General features: G+C 65.3%; 1 protein-coding gene across 2 annotated transcripts in view; it reads right to left on the bottom strand.

Moving 5' to 3' along the window:
• Nucleotides 1–593: 593 nt before the first annotated feature.
• The window catches only part of PLXNA1 (plexin A1), a 38,802-nt gene continuing 14,815 nt past the window's right edge, over nt 594–24,580 (bottom strand). The window contains exons 4-32 of one of the 2 annotated variants that reach the window (XM_056129329.1): nt 24,308–24,448; nt 23,734–23,834; nt 23,393–23,516; nt 23,125–23,278; nt 22,838–22,937; nt 22,132–22,246; nt 19,838–20,038; nt 18,606–18,702; nt 17,812–18,005; nt 17,565–17,716; nt 16,845–16,965; nt 16,574–16,710; nt 15,436–15,603; nt 15,078–15,171; nt 14,719–14,958; nt 14,170–14,313; nt 13,789–14,023; nt 10,609–10,751; nt 9,419–9,675; nt 9,006–9,072; nt 6,713–6,859; nt 6,458–6,617; nt 5,970–6,073; nt 5,371–5,467; nt 4,764–4,954; nt 4,480–4,649; nt 2,849–3,061; nt 2,613–2,763; nt 594–964 (exon numbers count right to left, since the gene is read on the bottom strand). In XM_056129329.1, the coding sequence (XP_055985304.1) occupies nt 869–964; nt 2,613–2,763; nt 2,849–3,061; nt 4,480–4,649; nt 4,764–4,954; nt 5,371–5,467; nt 5,970–6,073; nt 6,458–6,617; nt 6,713–6,859; nt 9,006–9,072; nt 9,419–9,675; nt 10,609–10,751; nt 13,789–14,023; nt 14,170–14,313; nt 14,719–14,958; nt 15,078–15,171; nt 15,436–15,603; nt 16,574–16,710; nt 16,845–16,965; nt 17,565–17,716; nt 17,812–18,005; nt 18,606–18,702; nt 19,838–20,038; nt 22,132–22,246; nt 22,838–22,937; nt 23,125–23,278; nt 23,393–23,516; nt 23,734–23,834; nt 24,308–24,448 (4,314 nt within the window). In that variant the 3' untranslated portion in view covers nt 594–868. Of the gene's footprint in view, nt 965–2,612; nt 2,764–2,848; nt 3,062–4,479; nt 4,650–4,763; nt 4,955–5,370; nt 5,468–5,969; nt 6,074–6,457; nt 6,618–6,712; nt 6,860–9,005; nt 9,073–9,418; nt 9,724–10,608; nt 10,752–13,788; nt 14,024–14,169; nt 14,314–14,718; nt 14,959–15,077; nt 15,172–15,435; nt 15,604–16,573; nt 16,711–16,844; nt 16,966–17,564; nt 17,717–17,811; nt 18,006–18,605; nt 18,703–19,837; nt 20,039–22,131; nt 22,247–22,837; nt 22,938–23,124; nt 23,279–23,392; nt 23,517–23,733; nt 23,835–24,307; nt 24,449–24,580 lie in introns of both variants that reach the window. The other variant, XM_056129330.1, reaches the window with a different exon arrangement.

Here is a 24,580-nt window from a genome sequence, read left to right on the forward strand (position 1 = left end):
GGATCAGCGCGGCTGAGGCCGACTAGAAGCCACTGAAAGGGGGTGAGGGAGCGGGGCGGGGTGTGGTGGGGGTGGGGTGAGCATGGCCCGGGGGTCTGCTCCCAGCACTTGGGGCTCAGCAGGGCTGCCCAGGACGGACTGGGGAGCGGGGAATAAATAACAGGGAGGTGCGCTCGTGGCGGAGCCCCTGGCCCAAGCGGCTCCCAGAGGCACAGCCCTGAGGAGACAGAGTGAGGGGGCGGGAGTCCTCGCGGAAGTCCCGCGGGGCAGTGGGTGGTGGTCGTGCAGCCCCTCCACAGGAGGGAGCTGGGGCGTCTCTCGGGGCGCGGGCACCTTGGCGCTCCGGCCCCGGCCGCGAGAGCACGCGGTGAATCGGGGGACGGTGGTCCTGCCGGGTCGGGAGCCCCAAACGGCCCACGGCACAGGCCAACTGCCCTCGGCTCCCCTGGGCTGCGTCCGGGGCAGCCCCTCGGCGGCCGGCTGGGCCCCCTCGGCCCCCGGCCTCTGCAAGGAAGCTGGCACCTGCAGGCCCCCTCCCAGCCCTTTGTCCTGGTCCTCCTGGCCTCGCGGCCACGGCCCAGCTACCCTCCCTCCCTGAGGCTCCAGCCTTCCGGCAGAGTCCCTCCGTGGTCACCCCATTCTCCCTCAAAGGCCCCGGCACACCCGGGCTCCCCTCGCCCGCTGTGAGCAGCTCCGGGCAGGGAGGACACGTCGGCGGCCGGTCAGCGGCACCTGAGAGAACAGGGCACCTCGCGGGGCGGCAGGGGGCAGCCCCAGGGCACAGCGGCCCCGGGAGCCCTCCCAGCTCCAGGCGACAGAGGCCACCCTGGGCCCTCACTGGTCTCTGCGGGGCAGACACGCCGTCGGCTCAGCTGCTCAGGGCCATGGTGTCCACCACCTGCTCCAACTTGCTGCGGAGCCGTTGACGCCGCGCCTGCTCGTCCTTCTCCAGGGCTGTCAGGATCTGCAAGACAGGGAGGGCCATTTTGGAGGTGATGCACAGCCAGTCTGGGCTTTCCTGCCCCACACCGGGGCCCCAACAGCTCCCTCAGCCCTCAGAGCCCCGAGTCCCTGCAACTTTAATGCTTTAGTGCTGACTTGGGACACCAGAACTCAGGCCCATCCACCTTGGCCCAAGACCCTACTCAGGTGGACTGGAGTGATAGCACAGCAGGTAGGGCATTTGCCTTGCACGCAGCCAACATGGCCGACCTGAGTTCGATTCCTCCACCCCTCTCGGAGAGACTGGCAAGCTACCGAGAGTATCTCGCTTGCATGGCAGAGCCTGGCAAGCTCCCCGTGACGTATTCGATATGCCAAACACAGTAACAACTGTCACAATGGAGACGTTACTGGGCCCGCTTGAGCAAATCAATGAACTATGGGAGGACAGTGACTGTGACAGTGGGCTGGAGAGACAGCACAGCGGGTAGGGCATTTGCCTTGCATGCAGCTGACCCGGGTTCAATTTCCAGCAACCCATATGGTCCCCCCGAGCACCGCCAGGAGTAATTCCTGAGTGAAGAGCCAGGAGTAACCCCCGTGCATTGCCAGGTGTGACCCAAAAAGCAAAAAAAAAGACCCTGCTCAGGACTGGTCTCCAGGCCACCCCTCAGAGGCTCAGTGCGCCCAGAGCCCCCTCAGCCCCCTGAGCCGGACCTCCTCTCCCTCCAACCTAATCACAGTCCTCCCTATCCCTTGAGACCTCACATTAGTGGGATCGCGGGGCCTGGCCCCTTGCTCTCACTCAGGCCACCCCCACTCTGCCTGGCTCCCCTCAGGCCCACGGGCCCCAGACCCTGAGGCCTGCAACCCTAGTGATGGTGCCTTGCCCCGGGCTCCCTCCTTAGTGTCCAGGCAGCTCTCAGGAAGGAAACCCACGGGTGCCTCCCACCCGCGAGCCCAGCTGTCCGGCCAGGCACCAGAGAGCCAGCCGGGTCTCCTTGGATGTCTCAGGGCCCCACGCTCTATGTGGTGGGCACGGGGACCTCCAATGTCTCCCCTCTAAGCCGGCAGAGAAAGAAGCTGAAGATCTGAGCAGGGTCCCCTGCGCCCAGGCAGACAGGAAGCACTTTCCCTGACCAGCCGGTCAGCCTCGGTAAACTGACCCAGCAGGACTCCCCTGCCCCAGAAAGTGCCCTGGGGCCGGAGCAACAGTACAACAGGAAAGGCCTTGCACACAGCCAGCTGGGGTTCAATCCCCTGCACTTGATGTGGCCCCCGGAGCTAGTCAGGGGTGATCCTTGAGCCCAGAGCCAGGAGTAAGTCCTGAGCACCGCCGGATGTGGCCCCCAAACCGAAAGAGAAATAAAAATTAAAATGCCCTGGCCTCTTAGTGGGTAGAACTGAGGGTTCCAGGCCTTCAGTTAGGGAGGGGGGCTGGGCGGGGCTAGACTGCTGTGGGCGGGTCTAGGATAGGCTGCAGTGGGTGGGGCTGAACAGGGCTGGGCTGAGCTAGACTTCAGTGGGCGTGGCTGAGCAGGAATGGGCGGGGCTGGAATTCAGTGGGCGGGGCTGAGCAGGGCTGGGAGACTAGGCTGCAGTGGGCGGGGCTAAACTGGTGGGGTCTGGCGGGGGAGGGCAGCTTGCTGACAGCTGAGTGGGGAGCTCACCTCGTCCTTGTACTTGGTGATGTAGGAGTAGATCTCGTGCAAGGCGCTCATGCTGTTGAACTGGCTCAGGTGCAGCCGCGACTGCTCGGCCAGGTATGCGCTCATGTCCTGGTCGCTGATGGCAGGCATCTTGGTGATGTCGGCGTAGTACCTGAGCCGGGGGACAGTGACCATGAGCAGGCTGCTGGGCCCTCTGCCTGCCTGCCCCTCCACCTGCCTGCCGCCGAGGTGCCCACCTCTCCACCCAGCTCTTGTAGTTGGGGATGTCCTTGGCGTAGAGCAGCTTGTTGGAGGGCGAGTCTTTGCCCAGCTTGTGCTCGGACGTGGAGCAAGAGTCCATGAAGGTCTGTGCCACCACCGACAGGCAGGCGTCCGTGATGCTGCTCTTGTGGATGTCAAACACGAACTGGGGGTTCTTGATCACGTTCACCCAGAAGCGTAGGGGCAGGCTGGTGGGGGGTGAGGGGAGTGGGCGTCAGTCTGGGGCAGGTCACTCAGGGCCCCGGCACTGCTTCCTGAGAGCACCAGCAAGGATGGGTCAGCCACTCGCTGCCATGCAAGGAGAGGAAACTGAGGCCCAGAGGGGATTCTGAGGAAAGACCATTCTCCTTGCAGCCACTGACTGGTGGGCAGACCCTCCCTACGGTCACACAATCAGAGGCTGGGCACACACAGGTGAGACATGAGCGGGACCCCCACGGAGGGCCACAGTCCTCTCCCGCTCCTGCCCACCCAGGCCGTGACAGCAAGGCCATGACGGGGAACAACGTTGCTGTGCCCCATAGGCCTCCCTTGGCGATCCCGCCGCCTGAGAGCTGTTCAAACCAAGTGAAACTCAGGGAAGCAGAAAATGTAGGTCCTTAAGGGCTTCAGCCACGTGTGAAATGCTCAGCGGCCCTGCACGTGGACGGGGGCCACCTGGCTGAACGGCAGAGATCTAGAACTGTCTGTCACTTCACACATGGATTACAATCCTCCTCCCTACTGTCCTGGGCCATGGGGAGTCCCTCTTGGTCCGAGAGACTGGGGCTCAGGCCTGCAGCCCAGTGTGAGAAGCACACAGGCCAGAGTGTTGGACAGGAAGTGGCGAGGAAGGCGGGCAGGGCAGGAGCACAGAGCTGCTCTGGGAACGGGCCCAACGCTGCCCTCAGGGAGACAGGCCAGTGGTTGTGGCCTGGGGGGCAGAAGCCTGAGTCCCAAAGCACCTGTCATGGCCACCCATATGGCTCCCACTGACTGGCACAGGTGTGGTCACAAGTCTGACACTCATCACACACCTGGGCCCACACGCCTGCCAAGCCCGTCTGCCCAAGACACAGCACACACGCTTGTGGGTGAACACACACCCTGGGACACACACATTCAAGGGTGAACACACACACACACACTCAGGTGAACACACACCCCGAGACACAACATACATGCCTGGGACATGAACACACACACGCGCACACACACACACACTCATACATGCATGGACTGACTGCATTCCCTGCACACACACGCACATGCACACACACACGCACAAGCGCACGGAAGGACTGCACTCCCCACACACATACATACACATAAGCATGAATGTACTTCCAGCACACACATACACACACACGCACACACACACATGGATGGACTGCACTTCCACCACACACACACACACACACACACACACACACACACACACACATATGCATGGACAGACTGCACTCCCTGCATACACACACACTCGCCTAGCCCCCACTATCCAGAACAGAGCACGGTGCACCCTCGCTGGCTGGGGGGGGGGAGGGGGTCAGGAAGGCAGCCTCAGTGGGGCTGGCTACTAGGCCACCTGTGAGCAGGGCCCCGCCCCGCCCACCCCCACGGGTACCAGTTGCTTTTCCAGGTGTGCCGCACGTCTGCGTCGTGGATCTGGTGCTGGTCCGCCTGCTCGTCCAGGAAGTCAAACATGTACTTGATGGCCAGCGGCAGGGCCGAGCCCCGGTGCGCCGTGCTGAAGATGGTCTCAAACAGGTCGTCCACAAACTTCTGCAGTGTGCCCTGTGGGTGGGCATCGAGACAGCTCCAGGGCCCCACACGGTACCCCGACCTCCTTGGGGGGCCCAGGCACCAGCTGCCGCCCTCCCCACCCCCAGCGCAGCCGCCTGGGCCCACCTTTGTGGCCAGCAGTCGTGTCAGGTAGATCTCTGAGACCATCTTGCTGCCGCGGTCGCCCTCCCGCTGGTCCAGGTGGTCGTGGTTCTTCACTAGGTGCCAGAGTTTGGTGCCACTCTCCAGGTCGGGCGTGATCATGGGCGTGCGGGAGCGCAGGCTATCAGGGCTGCTGGCCGTGCGCAGCATGCTCTCTGGGGCGAGAGTGCCCATCAGCAGTGGCCCCCGACCCCAACAAGGCGTCCACACCCGCCTACTGTCCTCCAAACAGCATCCGCACACCTCCCCCACTGCCCCCAAACACAGCGTCCACACTGGTCTCCCATGACCCCCCAAAACATGGCATCCACGCCGGTCTCTCACGGACCCCCAAACACGGTGTCCACGCTGGTCTCCCATGACCCCCCAAATAGCCCATTCCCTACAGCCCCCAAACACTGCGTCCACGCCAGTCTCCCATGAACCCCCAAACACGGCTTCCTCACCCGCCTGCCCACCCCCCGTGGCTCCTCAGGAACAGTGACGCCGGGGACATGGCATGGGTTGACCCAGGTGCCCGCACGGCCAGGAGAGGGGCGCCAGGTTGTGCTGTGACCTGCCCTGTCCTCACCATATCTGCTGAGGGACTTAGTGAAGGTGGAGGAGTTGGAGATGTTGTAGGCAGACGTCTGCTTGGGCACCAGTGCCACCGACGAGCCATCCGTCACCTGGGAAGGCGTCAGGAGAAAGATGCAACTGCTGGAGTATGTGGAGCCCCAGCTAGCCTAGCTCAGGACCGACTCCGACCACCACTGGGAGGGCTGGTTTCTACCCCACTGTCCGCTGGCTGGAGGGGGATATGGGGGGCACCTGGCAGCAGAAGGCGGGTCCCCAGCAGGGAGGGGCAGATCTGGAGAGTGAGGGGTAGGAAAAGGGACAGATCCTCAGCTGCAGGAGTGGGCAAAGGGGTGTGTCCCTGGCTGCAGAGGCGGGCAAAGGGGCGTGTCCCCGATACAGGGGCGGGGAAAGGGGCGTGTCCCTGGCTACAGGGCCAAAGGCAAAGGGGCGTGTCCCTGGCTGCAGGGGCGGGGAAAGGGGCATGTCCCTGGCTACAGGACAGGCAAAAGGCAAAGGGGCGTGTCTCTGGCTGCAGGGGCGGGGAAAGGGGCGTGTCTCCAGCTGCAGGGACGGGCAAAGGGGCAGGTCCCCAGCAACTAGGTGGGCACCGACCTGATAATGCGCCAGCGTGTTCAGCCGCTTCCAGTCGTTGTCTATCTTGGTGGTGACATCCTCGTCCTGCAGGATGATGCGGGCCATGCGGCCCTGGCGCCACTCTGTAGAGAAGGGGTGTGAGGTCACTGACCGTCCCTGCCAGAAGGCTGCCCCCACTTCCAGAAGGGCCCACTCTCCATGCAGTGGGTGGCAGGAGTCGGGGGTGGACAATGACCCCAGAAACCGGGAAAACCCGGGAAGACTCATGGGGAAGGGTGTGAGTGCCAGCTCCTGCTGCCCCTGCAGCCCGCCTTGGTCTGCTCCAGCCCTTCTTGGGGAGACCGGCGTCCCCTCCTGCCCTGCTCGGCAGGTACCCCCACCTCCTGAACTGCTGGGTCTAGGCCCCCATACTCCTCCCTGCACCCTCTCTGCCCCTCAGAGCTCTCTCCTCCCCAGGCACCCCTGCACCCCTGCCTTTCGGGGTCCCTTGGGAGCACCCCGCTCACCCAGGTCCATGTCCCCGGCCTTGGGCCGCTGCGAGTAGGGGACACCCTTGTACACAGCGTCCAGCAGCTTCTCCTTGACTTGCGTCACTGTGTCACAGTTCAGCCCCTTCACCGGCACCTCGGGGGCGTTCTCATTCTCAGGGTTCACGCAGTTCAGGGTCTGCAAGGAGGGAGGGAGGGCAGCCATGTGTGGGATGGGGCGGGGTACCAGCCGTACATTGGGGGGCCCGGGGGCAGGCGGGCACGCCGGCTCACCAGTGTCTTGTAGTCGATCTGCTGCCGGATGAGCTTGTCCTCACTGAGGGAGTAGCGCGCCTCGCCCGTGATGGCGTCGATGGGGCCCTTCTCCATCTGCTGCTTGATGGCGCAGTACAGCATGAAGAGCGGCTCCCCGGCACACTCCTGCAGGGGCGGGCGTCAGGCTGCGGCCCCGTACGGCCCCACGGGGCCCTCCCTGGCCCCTGCCACCCTCCAGTTTCTGGACCCACAAAGACGGAGCCAGGGAAGGCACAGAGGCAGGGACAGAGCCGAGGGGGGCAGCTGAGCACCAAGGGTCGGGCGTGTGAGCCGGCCTTGGCCCTGGTGTCCTGACAGGCAGACTCCTTCCGGGTCTTCCCCGGCCCACCCAAGGGGGCTCGATGCCTGCAGCCCTCTGGCCTTCATGACTCTCTGACCCCTCTTGGACGCTGGCTCGCGGTCCCCAGTCCCCATGGCATGGAGGTGCCCTGGGTAGGGGGGCCAGGTCACGGTCGGCTGCTCACGGGATGTCCCCAGAGCATGAGGGCTATGGCTTGATCAGAGCAGCTGGGACAGAGGACTGCGGCAAAGAATGTGGGGCTGGCCAGGCCCCTCCTGCCTGCGAGCCATGGGAGGGGGACTGTGGACCCTCAGCGGGGCAGCCCACTGGCCGCCTGCCTCCTTCCCGGCCCCCCCCCCCCCCAGCAGCTCCAGGGCCCTCACTGGCGCCGGCGCTGACCAGAGCACTGGCTGAAGAGTGGCCCTGGCACCTGTGGACCTGCCCTCTGACCCTCCTGGGAATCACATGTCATTTGTACTTGGGGCCTCGCTAAGCCAGCCGGAGGGAAGAGGAAAGAAGGGGGCGTGATGGGGAAGCAGGGCCAGGAACCACTGCTTCTCTTCCGGCAAATGCGCTTGGAAGAGAGGCTGGCAGGTGAGACTCACAGTGGAGAAAGGGGAGTCTCGGAGGGTCTGTTGGGGTGTGGGGCAAGCGACTGGCACAGAGGCCACGGCAGGGGGTGGGGCCCAGGGCCTCTGCCCGGAAGCATCTGGCACTCAGGAAAGCTGGGGTGGTGTGTGCTGGGTGCCCTCCGACCAGCCAGCAGCCCCCCAAGGAGGCTCCCAGTGGTCTGCCTAGAGGAACTGAGCAGGACCAGGGATGGGGGCCTCGAGGCGGGAGGGAAAGGAAGGCTGAGGACACCCCCAAAGCACAGATACAGCGGGAAGAGGAAAGAAGGGGGCGCGATGGGGAAGCAGGGCCAGGAACTGCTGCTTCTCTTCCGGCAAATGTGCTTGGAGGAGAGGCTGGCAGTGAGACGCACAGTGAGTGTTTCTTCTCTTTCTTTCTCTCCTTTTGTCAGACCCAGTGATGCTCAGGGTTAATTCTGCCCCTGCGCTCAGGAATCACTCCAGGTGATGCTCAGGGGACCGTATGGGATGCTGGGATAGAACCTGGGTCGGCCGCATGCAAGGCAAACGCCCTCCCCACTGTCCTATGGCTCCAGCCCCCACTGGCCTAGTGTTTCAGTGGGATGGTTCTGTGCTGGGTTCAAGAGACACCTCTACGCCTCCACACCTAGCAGGTGAGACTCTGGGCTTCAACCCCGGCACGGCCAGGGTGGCCCCTGAATCCCACAAGGCCAACCACCCCAATAAAACTGAGAAAAGACAAAAGACGATATGCAGAAACTGCCCAGGGATGTGATGCACATTTCAAGTAGGAAAGAAACGCAAGGTTTGAAAAATAACTTTGGGGCCTGCGTCTCTGGTGGGCGGAGGGGAAAATCAAGTGACAGCCCTACCTCGTGCCAAGCATAGATGGATGGACAGATGGACAGCGGCCTAGAGAGCCGCCAAACACGTCTCAGGGCCACAAAAGGAGGGACGGCCCATAGGGATCCCAACCCACACAAGGGGAGTCCTATGCTCTCTCCCCACAAAACAGGTAAAGGATAAAGGAAGCGAATCTGAAGCGAAACCAAAGTGGTCACTCAGATGCTCAAGCCAAGAGAGAGACGCCAGCAAGATGCCCCCACCCCAATCCGGGGGAGGGGGAAGGAGTGTCCAGGGCTGGGTGGCTGTGCTGTGCCCACCGGGCAGACAGGGGCAGAGTAGGGCACCGCCACTGACAGCTCTTCCAAAGTCACTAGGGGCTGGGCGGGTGGCAGATGGCCCTTCAGTGCCAGGGCGGTCAGGGAGCAGACAGGCAGGAGCCAGGCCCCTGGGGTTCCGCAGTGGGAAGACCCCACGGCACCTGCAGACTCTCGAGGGACGCGTTTCCCAGCCCCACCTGCCCACCCGCCCGTCCTACCTTGAGGAATTTGTACAGAAGGAAAGTGAACCAGTTGGTCAGCATCTTCTCGGCCACCGACTCGGTCCTGGGTAGAACAGAGGGCAGAAGGTCACGACACCGTCTCCAGGACCACCCCATGCCAATGCCCCCAGCTGGGCCTCACCGGTGGGCGGCTGGGGCAGCCTGTGAGCTGGGGCTAGGGGTCACGGAGATCCCACCCTTGGTTCTGAGCATGACAACCCAGACCCTGGCCCTCGGGGGGCTGAGGGAGGGATGAGGCAGATACACCAGGGTCCCCGCTCCCCATTTCTGGTGACAAAGTCGAGGGGCCCCTAGAGCAGGGACTGCAGCGGGGCCTGGCCGGCCAGACAGCCCGCCAGCCTCCCCCCCCCCACGGCCAGGTGACCGCCACCCCCGCCCGCCCCCCTCACCGGCGCAACAGCAGCTTGGGGTGGTTCTTGCTCTCCAGGTTCTTTTCGATGAGGTCGGACAGCAGCTGCTTGAGCACGCCCGTGGCGTACTCCATCTCGCCCTGCAGTGCCGTCATGATGAGCGAGGCCACGTTGCCGCGGTCGCGCATGGAGAAGCTGCGCTGCCCCTCCAGCGTGCGGATGAAGGTCAGCAAGAAGTGCTTCTTGGTCAGCAGCTGCCCGAAGAGCGTCAGCGACTTCTCCACATTGGCCTGCACCTGGCGGGGGACACGGGCCTGCTCAGAACGCCGCAGGGGCCGCCGGCCCTGGGGGAGAGAGGCAGGAGGATGGCCGCTGGCCGGCGGGGGGGCAGCCGCTCCGCGTCCCCGACAATGTCCCTCAAGGGTAGACGTGGCCCGGCAGCTGCCTGAGCCCTGGGGTCAGGCACAGGGTGGCCTGTGGGAGGTGTCCAGTGTGGGCCTCGGCCTCCCCTGTACCCAGCCCCTTCCAGAGGAAACCCGACCCACTGTCCACTAGCATGCCCTTGGGGCTCCTGCCACCTCCCCTCGATGGCCAGTGCAGACCAGCCCACCCATCACCCCTTCCCTGCTTCACAGGGAGGACATGGAAACCCAGAGAGGGAAAGAGGCTGGCCCAATGTACCGGGGGGAACGCAGGCTGGTTCTGGTACCCTGCTGTCTCACCCACACCAAGGCCTATGCAGGACAGGAGGTTCCCAGGTTGTGCCCAGGGCAAGCGACCCCTGGCTCCAGGCCCAGCCCAGAATGGCAGGTCCCTGGGAACCCTGGCAGCCATCCTGCAGGGCCTAGGGCCCCTCCAGTTTTGCTCCTTCAGAGGGACAGTCCCCCCGACGGTCATATGGGGAACAGGACCCCCAACACCTGACATGCGTAATGATGGCACCACCCCGGCAAGAGGTGCCGTGCTGAGACCCCAACTGTGACCTGTTGCAAGTGTTCTAAGAGGCCCTGAGGGTCCCTCATCCCCACAGGCCTGGGCCAGGGCCTCCAGGGGCCACTTCGGCAACCCAAACCTGGGCAGCATGCACGGCCAGGGTCAGGCCACGGGGGCTGTGGGTGGCACCTAGACCAGCAGGGCACGGCAAGATCGAGGGGAGGCCCTGGGATAATCCCTGGGGAAGTCCCCGGCAGCCCCCCGCCCTCCCGGGCCCTCCCCAGCCGAGTGCCCACCTCCATCTCCTTGAGCACCGGGTGGTCCTCAATCCCAGGGAAGAGCACCCGCATGGCGTAGGTCCGGTAGTCGAGGAACGGGATGCCTGCGCCGTCCAGGTCGTTGGTCAACTCGTGAATGTCCGTCTGTAGCTCGGCGAAGGCTGCAGGCAGATGTGGGGTGAGGACGGGCTGCCTGCGAGGGCCCTCGTCCACGCATGGGGCTGCGTGGGCCTTGCTGCTCCCTGGACGGCTGAGCCTGGGACACCACCCTCCCACCTGGCTTCATTTCCGGAGCCCACCCCGGGGGGGCGGGGGGGCCCAGCTCACTCGGCAGGGCGTTTCCACAGCAGACCCAGGGGCTGTGACCCGCTCCCTGGTACTGCTGTAGGATTTGCCACCAACAGGAAGGGGCCAGGCCAGGGCAGAGGCACCACAAGAGACACAAGCGTCTGACCCAAGCTGAACCCCGGTACCACCGAGGAGCGATCCCTGAGCACAGTGTTAGGCGAAGTCCTGAGCACTGCAAAGGTTGGCCCCAAAACAGAAATGAACAAAGGGAAACAAAGACCAGAATAAGAAGACACTTTACAGACGGGGAGAAAATACTTTGCCCACCTTTCACCTTACAAAGGGTTAATATCCAAAACAAAAAGCACTTTTACAACTTAACAAAGACTAAAATGGGGAGAAGAGGTGAACAGATGCTTCCTCCAAGAAGACGAACAGTGGGTCAGCAGGTAGGTGAAAACAACGCTCTGAGGGAGGAGTCGTTGGGGAGAACAAATGAAAACAAGTGACCCCCACCAGACAGAACAGGAACAAACAGCGGGGACGGGCAGGGAACGGACCCTTATCCACGGTTACTGGGAACGTCCACTGGTTCACTCTCTTCGAAAAAATAACATGGATACTTGTAAAAACTAACGGGTAAGTGCATTTCAAGCAGCATTCGGTACTGCAGCACGGCTCACAACAGCCAAACAAACGCCAGGTGCCCGAGAACACAGCGCTGGACCAGAAAAGGAGCTGAGGGATACACGCGCACACAATGGAATACTACTCGGCTGTAAGGAAAGAAGAACCCCGCGATCCGCTGCTCCGGGGACAGATCTGGGAAGCATCGGGCTGAGTGACGTCAGTGGAAGGAGAGGGACAGACAAAGAAGGATGCTTCGTAACCAGGATATGAAAGAGAGCAGGGGGAGAGCAGGCGTCCGAAGGCAGAAGAGAGGACTGGCATGCAGGAGCCTCCCACGGTGGGGAAACGCTGGGGGGATCGGGGGAGAGGGGCACACAGGCCTGGGTGGGGTTCCAGAAGCAGACAGAGGTAACAGTGGAGAGCGGGCTGTGGGACCTGTCTGCCTGAAACCCCATCACCCACAGTGCTGTGAATCACGAGGCTTCCAATAAAAAAATTTTTAAAAAGCTGAAAGTATATTAAAAAATATATATATCTTAAGCTGAGAAGCACCTCGTGATGTGCCCCCTGGCATCTGGAGTACAGCTGCTCTCCGAGGGCCCGGGCTTGGTCACCTGGGCAGGGCGGGCAGTGGCTGGCTCTCCCCCAGCCCCTCAACTACCTCCAGGCTGCAGCCGTTCTGCGTCACCTGCTCACTCCGGCTCAGTCTCTGAGAGAAACAGAGGCAGATGGCGCAGGGGCAGGCCCTGGCAGAATGTTCCAGAGCCGTGAGGTGTTGGCCCTGCAGCTGTGGACCTCACTATCTGATCCGGAGCTGGAGCCACGGGCAGTCTGGGGGGGGGGGGGGGCGGGGGCATGGCGGGCAGGTTTAATTAAGCACGGGGCCCTTCATCTACCGGGCACGGCTGCCAGGCGTCTGCTTATCTCCACCTGGCTGGCACCAGGGCCCACAGACCTGCTGGTGCATCATGGCGCCAGACCCGCCAGCCTCGGGGACGACCTGCATTCCCCCCCACACACACACACACCCCCGCCCACATCTGGGGATGGCTCTCCTGGAAAGACGACAACCAGGGCAAGGACCTGGGAGTCCCCATGTCCTGACATGCGGGCCCCCGCCCCCAGGAGCACACAGCCCTTGGCAGTAGCAGCACGGGGGGGAGGGGGGGTTCCCGTCCCTCCCCAGGCCCCCACCATACCCAGAGTAGAGACTCAGGCAGCTGCCTCCCCGCTGCCAGTCTGTTGGCTAATACCCGGCAAAATGCTTCCGGTCAAGGCTGACCACTGGTCAGCAAGCCTCCAGCAAGCTGATGGCTGTGAGCACCTGGGACCCCAGAATAATGGGGCTCCATGGAGCCTGCGTGAGATCTCCAGCTGGGCAGGAGCTGCCCACCCATCTCTCCTGGCCCTGGGGCCGCCTCACACCCACCTCCGCAGCTGACTCCCTGGCACGTAACACACACAGTGGCTCCCGGGGACTGGCTGCTCCAGCCCGGGCCGCCTCCTGGACTGTCCACCCCCATCCAGACCGCCCTGCTATTTACAGCCCCTCCTCCCACCCATCTGCAATCGGGGGCTTCAGGGTCATGGGGCAAGTGACCAGGTGTGGGTCCATTAGGAAGCTGAGAGCGTCCTCTTTTGTGGCAATTTCCTCACTCCGGGAAAGAGACCAGAAGAGAGCTGCAGAGGGTGGGCTTGGTCGGCTGTGGGGTGTGTATGTGCTAACCCTGTGGCTGGGGCCCCTGGGTGCTGCCCTCACTGCAGCCTCCAGCCGCGTCAAGACCTTCCAGAGAGCAGGCTCAGGGCAGAGGCCAGTCGGGCGAGGTCTGTGTGGGCTTATGCCACGGAGCCGGTACCCCCGTGCATAGTCCACCTCGCACAGGCCATCTGGGTGATCGATCACTCACAGCACTCGGCCCTGCACCCACGCTCTAGGGGAGAAACTGAGGTATGAGCAGAGGTCTGATAGGTAAGCCCAGGTGCAGGGGGCTCCCTGAGTCCATAGCCTGTATTTTTGCTGCACCCCAACGCTGTGCCTGGTTCCTGCCCTGTGTCCCCATGGCCCCGTCCCTACAACCCTGAGCCCCAGCACCCTCACATCCCCACGCCCCTTCGCCCTCCTGCGCCCACGCAGCTGGGCACACACTCATCTTCCTTGCACTCCAGGACCCCGTACCCCTGCGCCCCGCCCCCTCACCCCTGCAGCCCAGAAGGCACTAAGCTTCCTTGCACTCCAGCACCCCTGCGCTCAGCCCCTCCCCCATCCTTGCACACACGCACCTTCCTTGCACTCCAGCGCCACACGCGACTCCAGGTTGTCCATCTGCAGCTGCAGCCGCTTGAGCGTGCGGTCAGCATCGCGGGACTTGCGCTTGTAGGCGATGAGCACGGCCACGATGACCAGCAGCAGCAGGCCGCCGCCGCCGCCGATGCCCACGATGGCGGGCAGTGTCAGCAGACTGTCCGAGTACACCTGCAGCGTCCCCGGCGAGAACTCGAAGCCGCCGGCCCGCACCTGGGACATGGATGGGCGGAAGAAGGGGTGCAGGCTGCTCACACCGGGCACGGGGGCCACTCGCTGCACCCCTGGGGACCCCGGCGGCACCTGCCCTCCGAACGCGCAGCAGCAGGGGCGACCCTGGGCGGGGGCGGGAGCCTCACCGTGACCTTGTGCTGCCCCGTGAGGTTGGGCGACTCGCAGAGCAGCTGCGTCTCGGACACGGTGAGCGCGCAGGGCGTGGAGCCAATGAGCACCGTGTAGTTGAGCCTCGAGTTGCCAGGCGCAGGCGGCAGGAGGTTCCGGCCCTGAGGGGGGGGCGGGAAAGCAGAAGGGGCTGTGAGCAGAGCTGGCGCCCCGCCCCCTCCAGGCCCCTCCCCATCAGGCCCCGCCCCCAGTCCAGCACCTGCCCCTCCAGACCCCGCCCCCATCAGGCCCCGCCCCATCCAGCTCCTGCCACTCCAGGCCCCACCCCCATCAGGCCACATCCCATCCTGTCAGGCCCTCCCCCCACCCGGCCCTGCCCAGCTCCTGCCCATCCAGGCCCCTCCCTTCCATGCCCAGCCCCACTCCCATCAGGCCCCGCCCCCAATCCAGCACCTGCTCACCCAGGCCCCGCCTCAACCAGGCCACACCCCACTCCATCAAGCCCCACCCCAACCCGGCCCCGCCCCTGGTCCAGCGCCCACCCATCCAGGCCCCGCCCCCCTCACCTTGAGGATGAGCGGGGAGCTGGGCTTGAGCTCCAGGAGGCCAGTGGGGCTGAGCGGCTCGAGCACCGGGTCCGGGTAGTAGACGAAGGAGGAGCCGTTGAGCGCCAGCAGGGCGCGCACGTCGTCCATGACGAAGCCCAGCTCGTCGGGCCGCTCGCCCAGCTCCGGTGGGCTGCGCTCGGGGTTGTCCACGGACGGGGCACGGCAGACCATGGTGGTGTCGTTGTACACCAGGCAGCTCTGTGGGCGGGCCCCGGGCAAGGTCAGAACTGCAGCAGGCGCAGACCCCCACCCCCACCTGGCTTCCTGCTCTGGGACCCCACGCGGTGGGGGGGTAATAGTGGGCCCTAAGGACTCACATTCTCCCTCTCGATGCCGCCGTACTTGGCCCGGATGCGGGGCTCGCGCACGGTGGCCAGGTTGGTGCCTGTGACCGTCAGGAGGGTCCCTCCACTAGGACAGGAGGTGAGGGCAGCTGGTCAGGGTCGGGCTCTGCCCCAGCCCACCCAGCCTCCCTGGAAAAGGGGTCTCTGGGTACCCACGTGAGGTGGCAGAACAAGACGGGGATGGGACAGGCCAGGGACAGGGACAAGCCAAGGACAGGGACAGGGACAAGCCAGGGACGGGGACAGGCCAGGGGCAGGGAACAGACCCGGGCCGGGGTAGGCCAGGGCCACAGACAGGCTGGGAATGGGGAAGGCGCCTGGGGACAGCCACCTGTTGATGCTCCACTCGGGGTCGATCTTGAGGATGGTGGGGTCCTCGGTGTAGTTGTACTTCACCTCGGGGTTGGTGAGCTGAGCCCGGTTGATGTTGATGACGATGGGGGCACTTCCAGGGCTCTGGCCGGGGGGCGTCAGGCAGCGGATCTCCCGGGAGTTCCTCCTGGGGGTGAGGAGGCAGTGAGGACAGATCCCCAGTGTCCACCTTCAGGGCAGCGGAGGGTTCCAGGAGGGCAGTGGACCACACCGGTCTCCCGCGAAAGGAGGGTGCGGGGCCTTGGGGAGGGTGGCAGCTCTGGGGGGCAGACGCCTGCCTGCACCTTACCCCCTCACTAGCCTGGCCCCCAGCCTCTGCATGGCCCTACACTGCCTGGCCACCCTCCCACCAAGCAGCTGTTCCTGCCCAGAGACCCCGCTGACCTGGCGTCCCCGGGCAACAGCAGTGAGCAGGAAGGGGCCCCCTGCCCAGGGCTTCTGGCCTCCCCCTGCCTCCATGGAACCCACGGATGTGGGGTCCGGGATCCCCACTACACGGTGGGTCTCCAGGTCTAACCATCAGGAGGCAAAGAGCTGGCAACTGGGGGGAGAGGGGGCTGGAGACGGGAGGCGCCGGTGACCGTGCTGAGCAGCCAGACGGTCCCGCCGCACCTGAGCCCCATCCCTGCCGCCCGAGCCCGCTCGCCCCAAGAGCCCACAAACGCCAATGATGAGTCTGAAAGCGGGTAATTACCACAGGGAAATATTTAAAGGGCCGCCCCATTATCATCCCTAATCTAAAATTATCCACTTCAGGCCCCAGGCTTTTGCGAAGACTCTTCTTCTTTCTCAGAAAAATCTGAAAATGCTTCTCATTATGTTGCCAGGGAATCCCCCACCTCAACGGGGACTGGTCTCCGCCCCTGGGGCCCAGCCCCGCCCAGCCCCAGGGCCCTACCCCCCCCCACTCTGAAGGTAGCCGTGTCCATGGGAACTCTGGCCGCCCCGGGGTTTCCATGGCAATCACCCTAGCCAGGCTCTCCATACCCCTTCGTTTCCCAGGCAACAGGACGGGGCCCTGCAGCCATCTGAAGGAGGTGCCACCAGGAGGAGAGGGGCCCGCCCCAGCCCCCCACTTCCGGTTTGGCCCCCCATACCAGGAGAAGGAGCAGGGCCGGCCGCCGACTGACACGGCCACGTCGCTGCCGGCGTTCAGGTGGCTGCCCTCGATGCCAATCCAGGTGCCCCCCGACAGAGGTCCCCGAGCGGGGCTCACACGGTAGAAGGTGGGCGTCTGCGGAAGAACGTGTTCCCAGGAGGGCGTCTCACGGCCAGCTTGTCCCCAGCCCTGGGGTCCCCCATGGCAAGGGGCGGGGCATAGGGGGAGGGGCCACCACCCCATGGAGAGTGGAGGGTGTGGGGGCTTACCACAAAGGTGAAGCGCTTGGGTGACAGAGCCCGGTAGTGGGGGGAGCAGTCCCGCACGCACACCTCCACCAGGGCGTCGTGCGCCCGCACCGTGCTGGCATCCCCGATCTCACAGACGATCCTGCAGGGACCCGGCCCAGGGTCTACGCACGCACTCACGGTCCCAGCCCAGATGCCCAGCCGCCCCACTCAGGCTGCCTCTGCCCAGCCTGCCCGCTTGTGCCCGCCCTCAGTCCACCTCCCGGACTCTCACCTGCCCCGCATCCACCTTCCTGCCGCACTCGGCCAATCCCCATGGCTGACCTGGCCACGCTTACAACCACCCCGATGTCTCTCTGCCCGGCACACACTCAGAACCCCCCATGTCCATGACTCAGACCCCCTCCCCCCGGCATCCATCTCGCACACGCTCAAGCCTGCCCCTGTGCCCGCCACTCACGTACTCACGCCCGCCCTGTGCCTACCCCTCACACACCCAAGGCCACCCCCACGGCCACCTGGTCCACACTCCTACCCTCGTGTCCGTCCCCCGCAGACTCACATCTGCCCGCGTGCCCCACCCCACAGCCATCCCCCACGCACCCAACCTCACCTCCACGGCCACTTAGCATGTGCTCACTCAGGCCCACCTCCGTGTCCACGCCTTACGTACTCACTCACACCACCCCGCATGCACTCGCCCAGACCCACCCCCGTGTCCACCCCGCGGCGGCCACTCACTGCTCGGCGCTGATGTACTCGCTCTCCAGCGGGCTGCACAGCACCTTGCCCACGCGCACGCCCAGACGCACGTCCTCGAAGCGCAGGCCCAGGTTCTCGCCCGTGATGGTGAGCCGGGTGCCTCCCTGCCGCGGGCCCGTCTCGGGGGACAGCTGCGGGGACAGAGGCTGGGACCCCGCGGCCGGGCACTCCGGGCGGAGGGTGCAGGGCCCGGCGGGGGGTGGGGGCGGGGGCAGGGGCGGCCTACCTTGAGGATCTTGGGGTCGGTGCAGCGGCTGCTGCCGTGGCGGGCGTGCATCCAGGTGGTGGGCGGGTCCATGGGGCAGTGGGGCCGCAGGGAGCAGCGGCGCTCGGCCACGCACCAGCCGCACTCGAAGCGCGGGTCCGCCTTGAGGCACAGCCCACAGCTCTCCCGCAGGGCCGGGCACTTGTACAGGTGGGCTGTGGGGCAGGGCTGTCAGGGCCACCCTCGGGCAGGCACCCACACCAGCTGCTGTGCCCCTCAGTCACACCCGCACACACACACCCATGAACACACACACTCCAATGTATACATACACACATGCACACAGACACACGCATACACACACCCATACGCACCATGTGCATACACACACATACTTATGTACGTACCAACAACCACAACCACACACATGTGTACAGACATACCCACATACATACCCATATGCACACATAACACACCATAAACACCCACACACATAAGCGCACACCCAGATACACTCATACACACGTACATACCCACACACAACCACACACACCCATACACACACATACATGCACGCGCACATACGTACACATACACCAATGAACACACATACCCATCTGCACTCATACACGCATACACACCCACACACCCATATGCGCTCACACACCCATACACATATGCCCATGTACACACCCACAACCACACACACCCATACACGCATCCACACACATCCATACATACATGCACACATACACACACCCCCACACCCCCTCACACACATACCCACCCCCACCCACCACCCACCCCCAGCCGACCTTGGATGTTTTGCGGGTTGTCGATGACGAAGTTCCCGTTCCACACCACCGACAGATTCACGGGCAGGTCGCTGATGTCGTTGCCCTCGTAGGAGTACTGTGGGCCGTGCAGAGCCCCGAGGTCAGCCATGCCCAGGCGCTGGGGGTCACAGCCGGGGGAGGAGGCTCTGGGGTGCACCCTGAACCAGGCGGGCTCTGGGACTGGGCATTTCTCACCCGGGGCTGGACAGTCTGCGGTACTGTCCCGTGCCACCATGACCCACACCCGCTGGCACGGCTCCTTCCTGCTGTCCCCCCAAGACCCCACCCCGGCAGGCAGGAGCACGGTGCCACTGCCGACGGCACCCCAGGGAGCTTGGGGCACCAGGCTGGGCCAGCTCCCTGTCCACACAGACACACAGGGCCTCCCGATGCAGCTCAGGGTTCTAGCGGGCGGGAGGCACACGCAGGTGAGGCCCAGCCCCCACGCCGGATGGGGAACCAGCCCTCCCTCCTCAGGAGCCCAGGGCCCCGCTCCCAGCCATGTCCCACTTTCTGCAGCCCTGAGCAATTCATCATTATTTTATCTGCAGGAATTTAATTGGATCCTATCAAATTCCCTGACACTCCCTTTTCCCTTTAAACACGGTGCCGGAAAGATAGATGAGGGCCTACAGCAGGGGAGAGGGGATGATGGGGTGAAGGGGGGGGGGTGAATGAGGCTCGGGGGCGGGGCACACCAGGAAAGGGAGCTGAGACGTGGGCAGAAGTGGGCAGGAGGTGGCCCTGCACGGGGACAGGGCACTCCGGGGCACCTGGGGACCAGCCAGCACCCCCGGGCCCAACGGGCTTCTACCCCCTCAGCACCAGAGGGGACACGAGAGGGGTCAGACTGGGACCCCTCCCGGCCACAGAGGCCGGAGTGCAAACCTCTGGGGTGGGGCTGGGAACACCCCAGGTATTCTGCAGCACCCCCAACCCCACTCGCCCTCAACATCTGGAGAAACCGAGGCCTGCTAATGGTCCCAGTGCCGCGGCGGGCGAGAGAGCGGGACGGAGCTGGCCAGCCTGGCCTTCCTGCCCTTGCCACCAAGGCCAGGTCTGAGTCTGCCAAGTCCCCGGCGCTGGCTCACGGCGCTGGGAGGGTTCGGCCCCTAACGTGGCCCCCTCCCTGCCGCCGGCCATGGGGCAGAGAGCTGAGTGCTGCTGTCCCCTGGCCTGGCGCCCTCCCAGCCAGCCCCGGGAGGACTCACCGAGGAGTTCTGGCACTGCAGGCTGGAGCTGTTGAAGCGCAGGGCGGGGACGCGGGCCGGGCCGCCGGGGATGTGGAACAGACACTCGTAGCCACGCTGACCCGACTGTGGCTGGGGCAGGTTCCGGGCGGCCAGCGTGATGGGCTTCACCACGCCCACGGGCACATAGATCTGCGTGGAGGGCAGGATCTGGGGGCAGTCCTGCGGCGGGAAGATGAGGCCGTGCTGAGCTGGGTGTGGTGGTGGGTGGGGGGAACTCGGCGCCGGGTCCTAGCCCGCTATGCCCCTTTCACAGGCAGGCAGACTGAGGGCGCAGGAACGAGCTGTGGGCCCTGGGGAGAGGCTGCGGCCACGTCAGGACCCCCCTACTCTGAAGGAACCCATCTGGCCTGCAGCTGAAGAGGCCCGTGGGACCGAAGAAGCCAAGAGTGGGGCGCTGGGGCCGCGGGCTCTCGGCTGGGGGCCCGGGGAGCAGGTAAAAATAGCCAGAGCCCGGCAGAAAAACAGCCGGGGGCCCCGGGGACCAGAGATTCGGCAACAATAACTGATGCAACCGCCCCCCTTCCTTGCGGCACGGCTGGCGGCAGCGCCAGGAGCTGCCCCCGGGGAGCGCCACCGAGCCAGGCTTTAAATAGAGGCGCTGAAAACAGCCAGCAAAGTCCCCAGCTCCCGGGGGGGCCAGGCGGGATGACCACTGCACACGGGGGGGTGCCCGTCCCCACGGGGGTGGGGGGGAGTGTGCAGGGCAGCTGACGTGACAGGTACTGCTGTCTCCTGGGCCGAGCTGGGGCCGGCACCCAGAGGGGCCGTGCAGGGCACAGGGGCACACCCCGGGTGATGCCTCTAAGTGGTCCCTCTGCCAACCAGACCAGGGGTCCAGTGAGCGGGATGTCCATCCCCCGCAGTGCCCTGGCCATTGGATGGATCACCAGGTCGACTCCAAGCTCCCGAGTCCGCCTGGGGAGGGAGGGCACCCCACTGGTCTGAGCACCCCAGCAGGCCGCCGTCGGCAGCCCGGGTTCCCCACTCAGCTCTGCTGACTCCACGGGTGGGGGATCTCAGGGCTGGTGCGGTGCCTCGGGGCGGGGCGGGGGGCTGTGGCCACTCACACGGGCAGCGTGGGGCTCTGGGGTTCCTCGAGCCCCGAGCCCAATCCGGCCCGGGACCCCAGATGGGGCAGAGCTGGGCACTGGCCAGGAAGAGGACGAACAGCAGAGACCCCAGGGTGTGGTTGGGTGGGGGGGTCCCGAGAGACCCCCGAGTTACTGCACAGAACTCTCGGGCTGCCGGGTGGTAAGGTCCTGTCCTGGAGGGCTGCCCAGCAGCTCCGCAGCACCCCCGCCCTGTGTCCTGTGGGGGGTCCACTCTGAACAGGAGCCGGGGGAGGGATGCAGGGTTCTCGGGGACCCTTCCCACTGCACAAGGGGGCCGGAAAGAGTGGTGGGGGCAGGAAACTCAAGACTTGGGGGCCAGTCCTGTGAGGAGGGGGTCCCCAGAGCAGGAGCTGGGGCTGAAGATGGGTAAGAGGATGCCGAGGAGAGGAGAGCTGGGGAGGAAGCGCCCGTACCCAGGGCCACCCCCCCCCCCCCAGAGCCCTGACCTGCCATGGCTCCCCGGGACCAAGCTCCCCGCATCCCGGGGCACCCGCTGCGCCTGTACCCTGCTGCACCCCCCACCACCACAGGACACCCCTCGGGAGCCCCCCAAGGCTGCTGGCCCCACCCCAAACGCTGCCCTCTCAGTTCCTGATTCCGCCTGCATCTGTCATGTGTGGCATCGTGCCAGAGGGGGGCATGAGATTCGAGGGGGGGAGGGGTAGGTGGGTTGTCTGGGGACAGTGCGAAGAGTCAGAGCAGCCCTCTCAGCTGCAGCCTCATCACCCCAGCACCCACCTTGCCTGCCCTTATCCTCCCAGCAAATGGACTGACCACTCAAAAGGGCCCTGGCAGCAGGTGCCATGCCAGGGCTGGGAATGGGCACCAGTGCACCCTGGGTCTGGATGTGGGACACCCGCCGACCTGCATCCCGGGACTGGCACGGGGCACCCGCCACCCTGCACTTGGGGCTGGACACACAAAGTCCGCCTGTCTGACCCTTCCCTGCCCGGCAGGCCCCTGGCAGCTGCCCCAACCCAAGAGCTCAGTCTTGCTGCCACAGTGCTGAGCCCTATAGGGGGCTGGGGGGTTGGCCTGCCCCGCCCCCTCCCATGATGTCCCTCTGGTCCGAAGATCCCAGGAAGCCCAGAGCGCCCTGGAGGATGTCCCCCACACCCGGGGGGGGGGGGGGGGGCGCACCTCAGACACGTTGACGCGGCCCTCCAGGAAGGCACAGTCGGCGGCGTTGTGTGTGCACACGTGACGGTACTTGCACCAGTGGCAGGGGAAGGAGCCGTTGACGCAGGACAGGCAGCTGTGGGGAGAGCGGGCTGAGGGGCCACAGCTGCTGCCCAGAGCCCACCCGGGATGACCTCCGTGTGTCCGGGCAACGGTGAGGGGCCACCAGGAAGCCGCCTTGGAGAGTCTGGCTCCTCCTCTCCCAGAGTCCAGCCAGAGTGGGGGCTGTGGGGTCTCCCTCCCCGGGGCTCGACTCATGCCCCTCTCTCTCCATCACTGACCGCCCTCATAGACCCGCCGGTGCCCGGCCACCCAGTTTCCCAGGGGACAGAGATGTTTCTGCGCCCAAGGAGCCCCCTGCCTTACAACTGCGCCCGGGAGAGCCCCATGAAGGCATGGGAGGGAGTGAACAGCCCAGCTCCCAGACGGCCTTGCCCAGCAGGACCCCCATCACCCCCAAGACCCTTCTAGGCCGCCACCCGCCAAGTCAGCACTGCCAGGGGGATCCCCTGTGGGCCCCATGCCTGAAGTCTGGGTAGAAACACAGAACCAGCTCCCTGCTGCCACCATCACAGGGGTCAGCTGGCCAGGCCCGGGGGAACTGAAGGCGGCCGGAGCATCCCATGTCCACGCGGCCCTGCCCCCTCCCGCCCTCCCGCTCACTCACGCCTGGTGGACGCTGCAGTTGTAGAAGACAAAGTCCACAGACGCAAACTTCTTGCCCGTCTCCTTGGACTTCAGGTAGAGCTTCACCACCCGCTGGGCACCTGTGCATGGAGCGATGGCTGCTGAGCGGGCGGGGAGGGTCCCGGCAGGGGGGTCCCCCGGGGGGAGAGAGAGAGAGAGAGAGAGAGGGAGAGAGAGAGAGAGAGAGAGGAGAGAGAGAGAGAGAGAGAGAGAGAGAGAGAGAGAGGTGGGGGGGGGAGGCAAGGGCAGCCCCCCTGCGGCGCTCACCCTGGCCCCGTGTGATGGGTGCCACGTCCCGGGCGGCGGGCGAGCGGCAGTGGACCTGCCCGCCCTCCAGCACGCCCTCCGACTCCGTGAAGTCCTCGAAGGAGCAGTTGACGCCGGCCGAGAGGTCGGGCACGTTCCAGGCCTGCAGCACGAGCTGGGGAGCGCAGCGGGAGGGCGGTGAGCGGCTGCCCACGCCGGGCCCAGTCCCTCACCGCCCCGGCCCTCGCCCCGGCCCCCGCCCCGCGCACTCACTCACTCACTCACTCACCGGGACCTGGGACATGGTGACCGAGACGTTGCGGGGCTGCACGCTCAGCTGTACGCACTGCAACAGGTCGGAGGCGAAGCGCTGGGGCTCGTCCGCCCGCTCGCACGCGTCCTGCCGGGAGCAGCTGCGGGCACGGCGGCAGGTGGGCGGGGGAGGCAGCCGCAGGGGCGCACCTGGAGACGCCCACCTGCCCCGCGTAACCCCATCTCTACTGGGGGGCAACCGGGCCGGCCGTGGCTCTGCCAAACTCAAGCCAGAGCACTTGGTAGGGGTGAGGCCAGGAGGAGCTGGGGCCTAGTGCCACACCCCCCCCCACCCCTGACCCGGTCACACGCACTCACATGCTGTGCAGGACACACCAACCGCAGTGGGGGTCCCGTGAGCCCAGACAACGCTCGCAGGACGTGTACTGCACACAGCTCTCCACGGGCACCCGGGTGACCTGCCAGGGAAGTGTGGGGGGGGGGGGCAGCGTCAGTCCCCACCATGGAGCCCCCACCCAGTCTGTTCCCCCCCACACCCACACAGCCCTCTTCCCTGCAGGCTGGAGGGAGGCGTGAGAGGGGGCCTGGGCTCGAGGGGCCTGACCCTCAACCGCGAGTTCCCAGCAGGGTGGAAGGGGCCCCAAGAGAGCAGGGAAGGGGTCCGGTCCAGTTCCTTGTGGGGCCACCTTGATGAAGGGCCGCGGTCTGGAGGGGAGAGGCCGGCCGAGGTCAGGATTGCGGGAGGCCACAGCCTGAAGCTCGGGGCTCGAATGACCCCCAAGTTCCATGGCTCACCCTTGCCCTGGGGGCCCGCTCCAGCCCGCAAGTGGGTTCCTGAGAGTATGCTGGGGGTAGGGGTCCCTGCAGGCAGCGTGGACGGAGGGAGGATGGGGCCCCCGGCAGCCACGCCCCCACGCCCACGGCCCCCCACCTGCTTCTCTGTCATGGCGTAGAGGTACTGGCGGTCGGGGCTCAGGACCAGGTCGCGCAGGATCGGGCTGCCCTCCTGGGCCACCACGCTCTCGTAGGCCAGGGCCGGCCGGCCACCTGGGCTCGCCAGGTCCACCAGGATCTGCAGGGGGTCAGGGGTCAGGGGGCTGCGCAGGCCACTGTCACCGCCCTGCAGGAACGAGCGGAGGACCCCACCCCGGCCCAAGGAGCCAGGGAGGGAGAAGTCGAGGACCCCCCCCCCCCGCCAGTCAAC

Source organism: Sorex fumeus, unplaced genomic scaffold (genome assembly GCF_029834395.1).
Source record: "Sorex fumeus unplaced genomic scaffold, SorFum_2.1 ptg000072l, whole genome shotgun sequence".
In the NCBI taxonomy this organism is placed as follows: Eukaryota; Metazoa; Chordata; class Mammalia; order Eulipotyphla; family Soricidae; genus Sorex; species Sorex fumeus.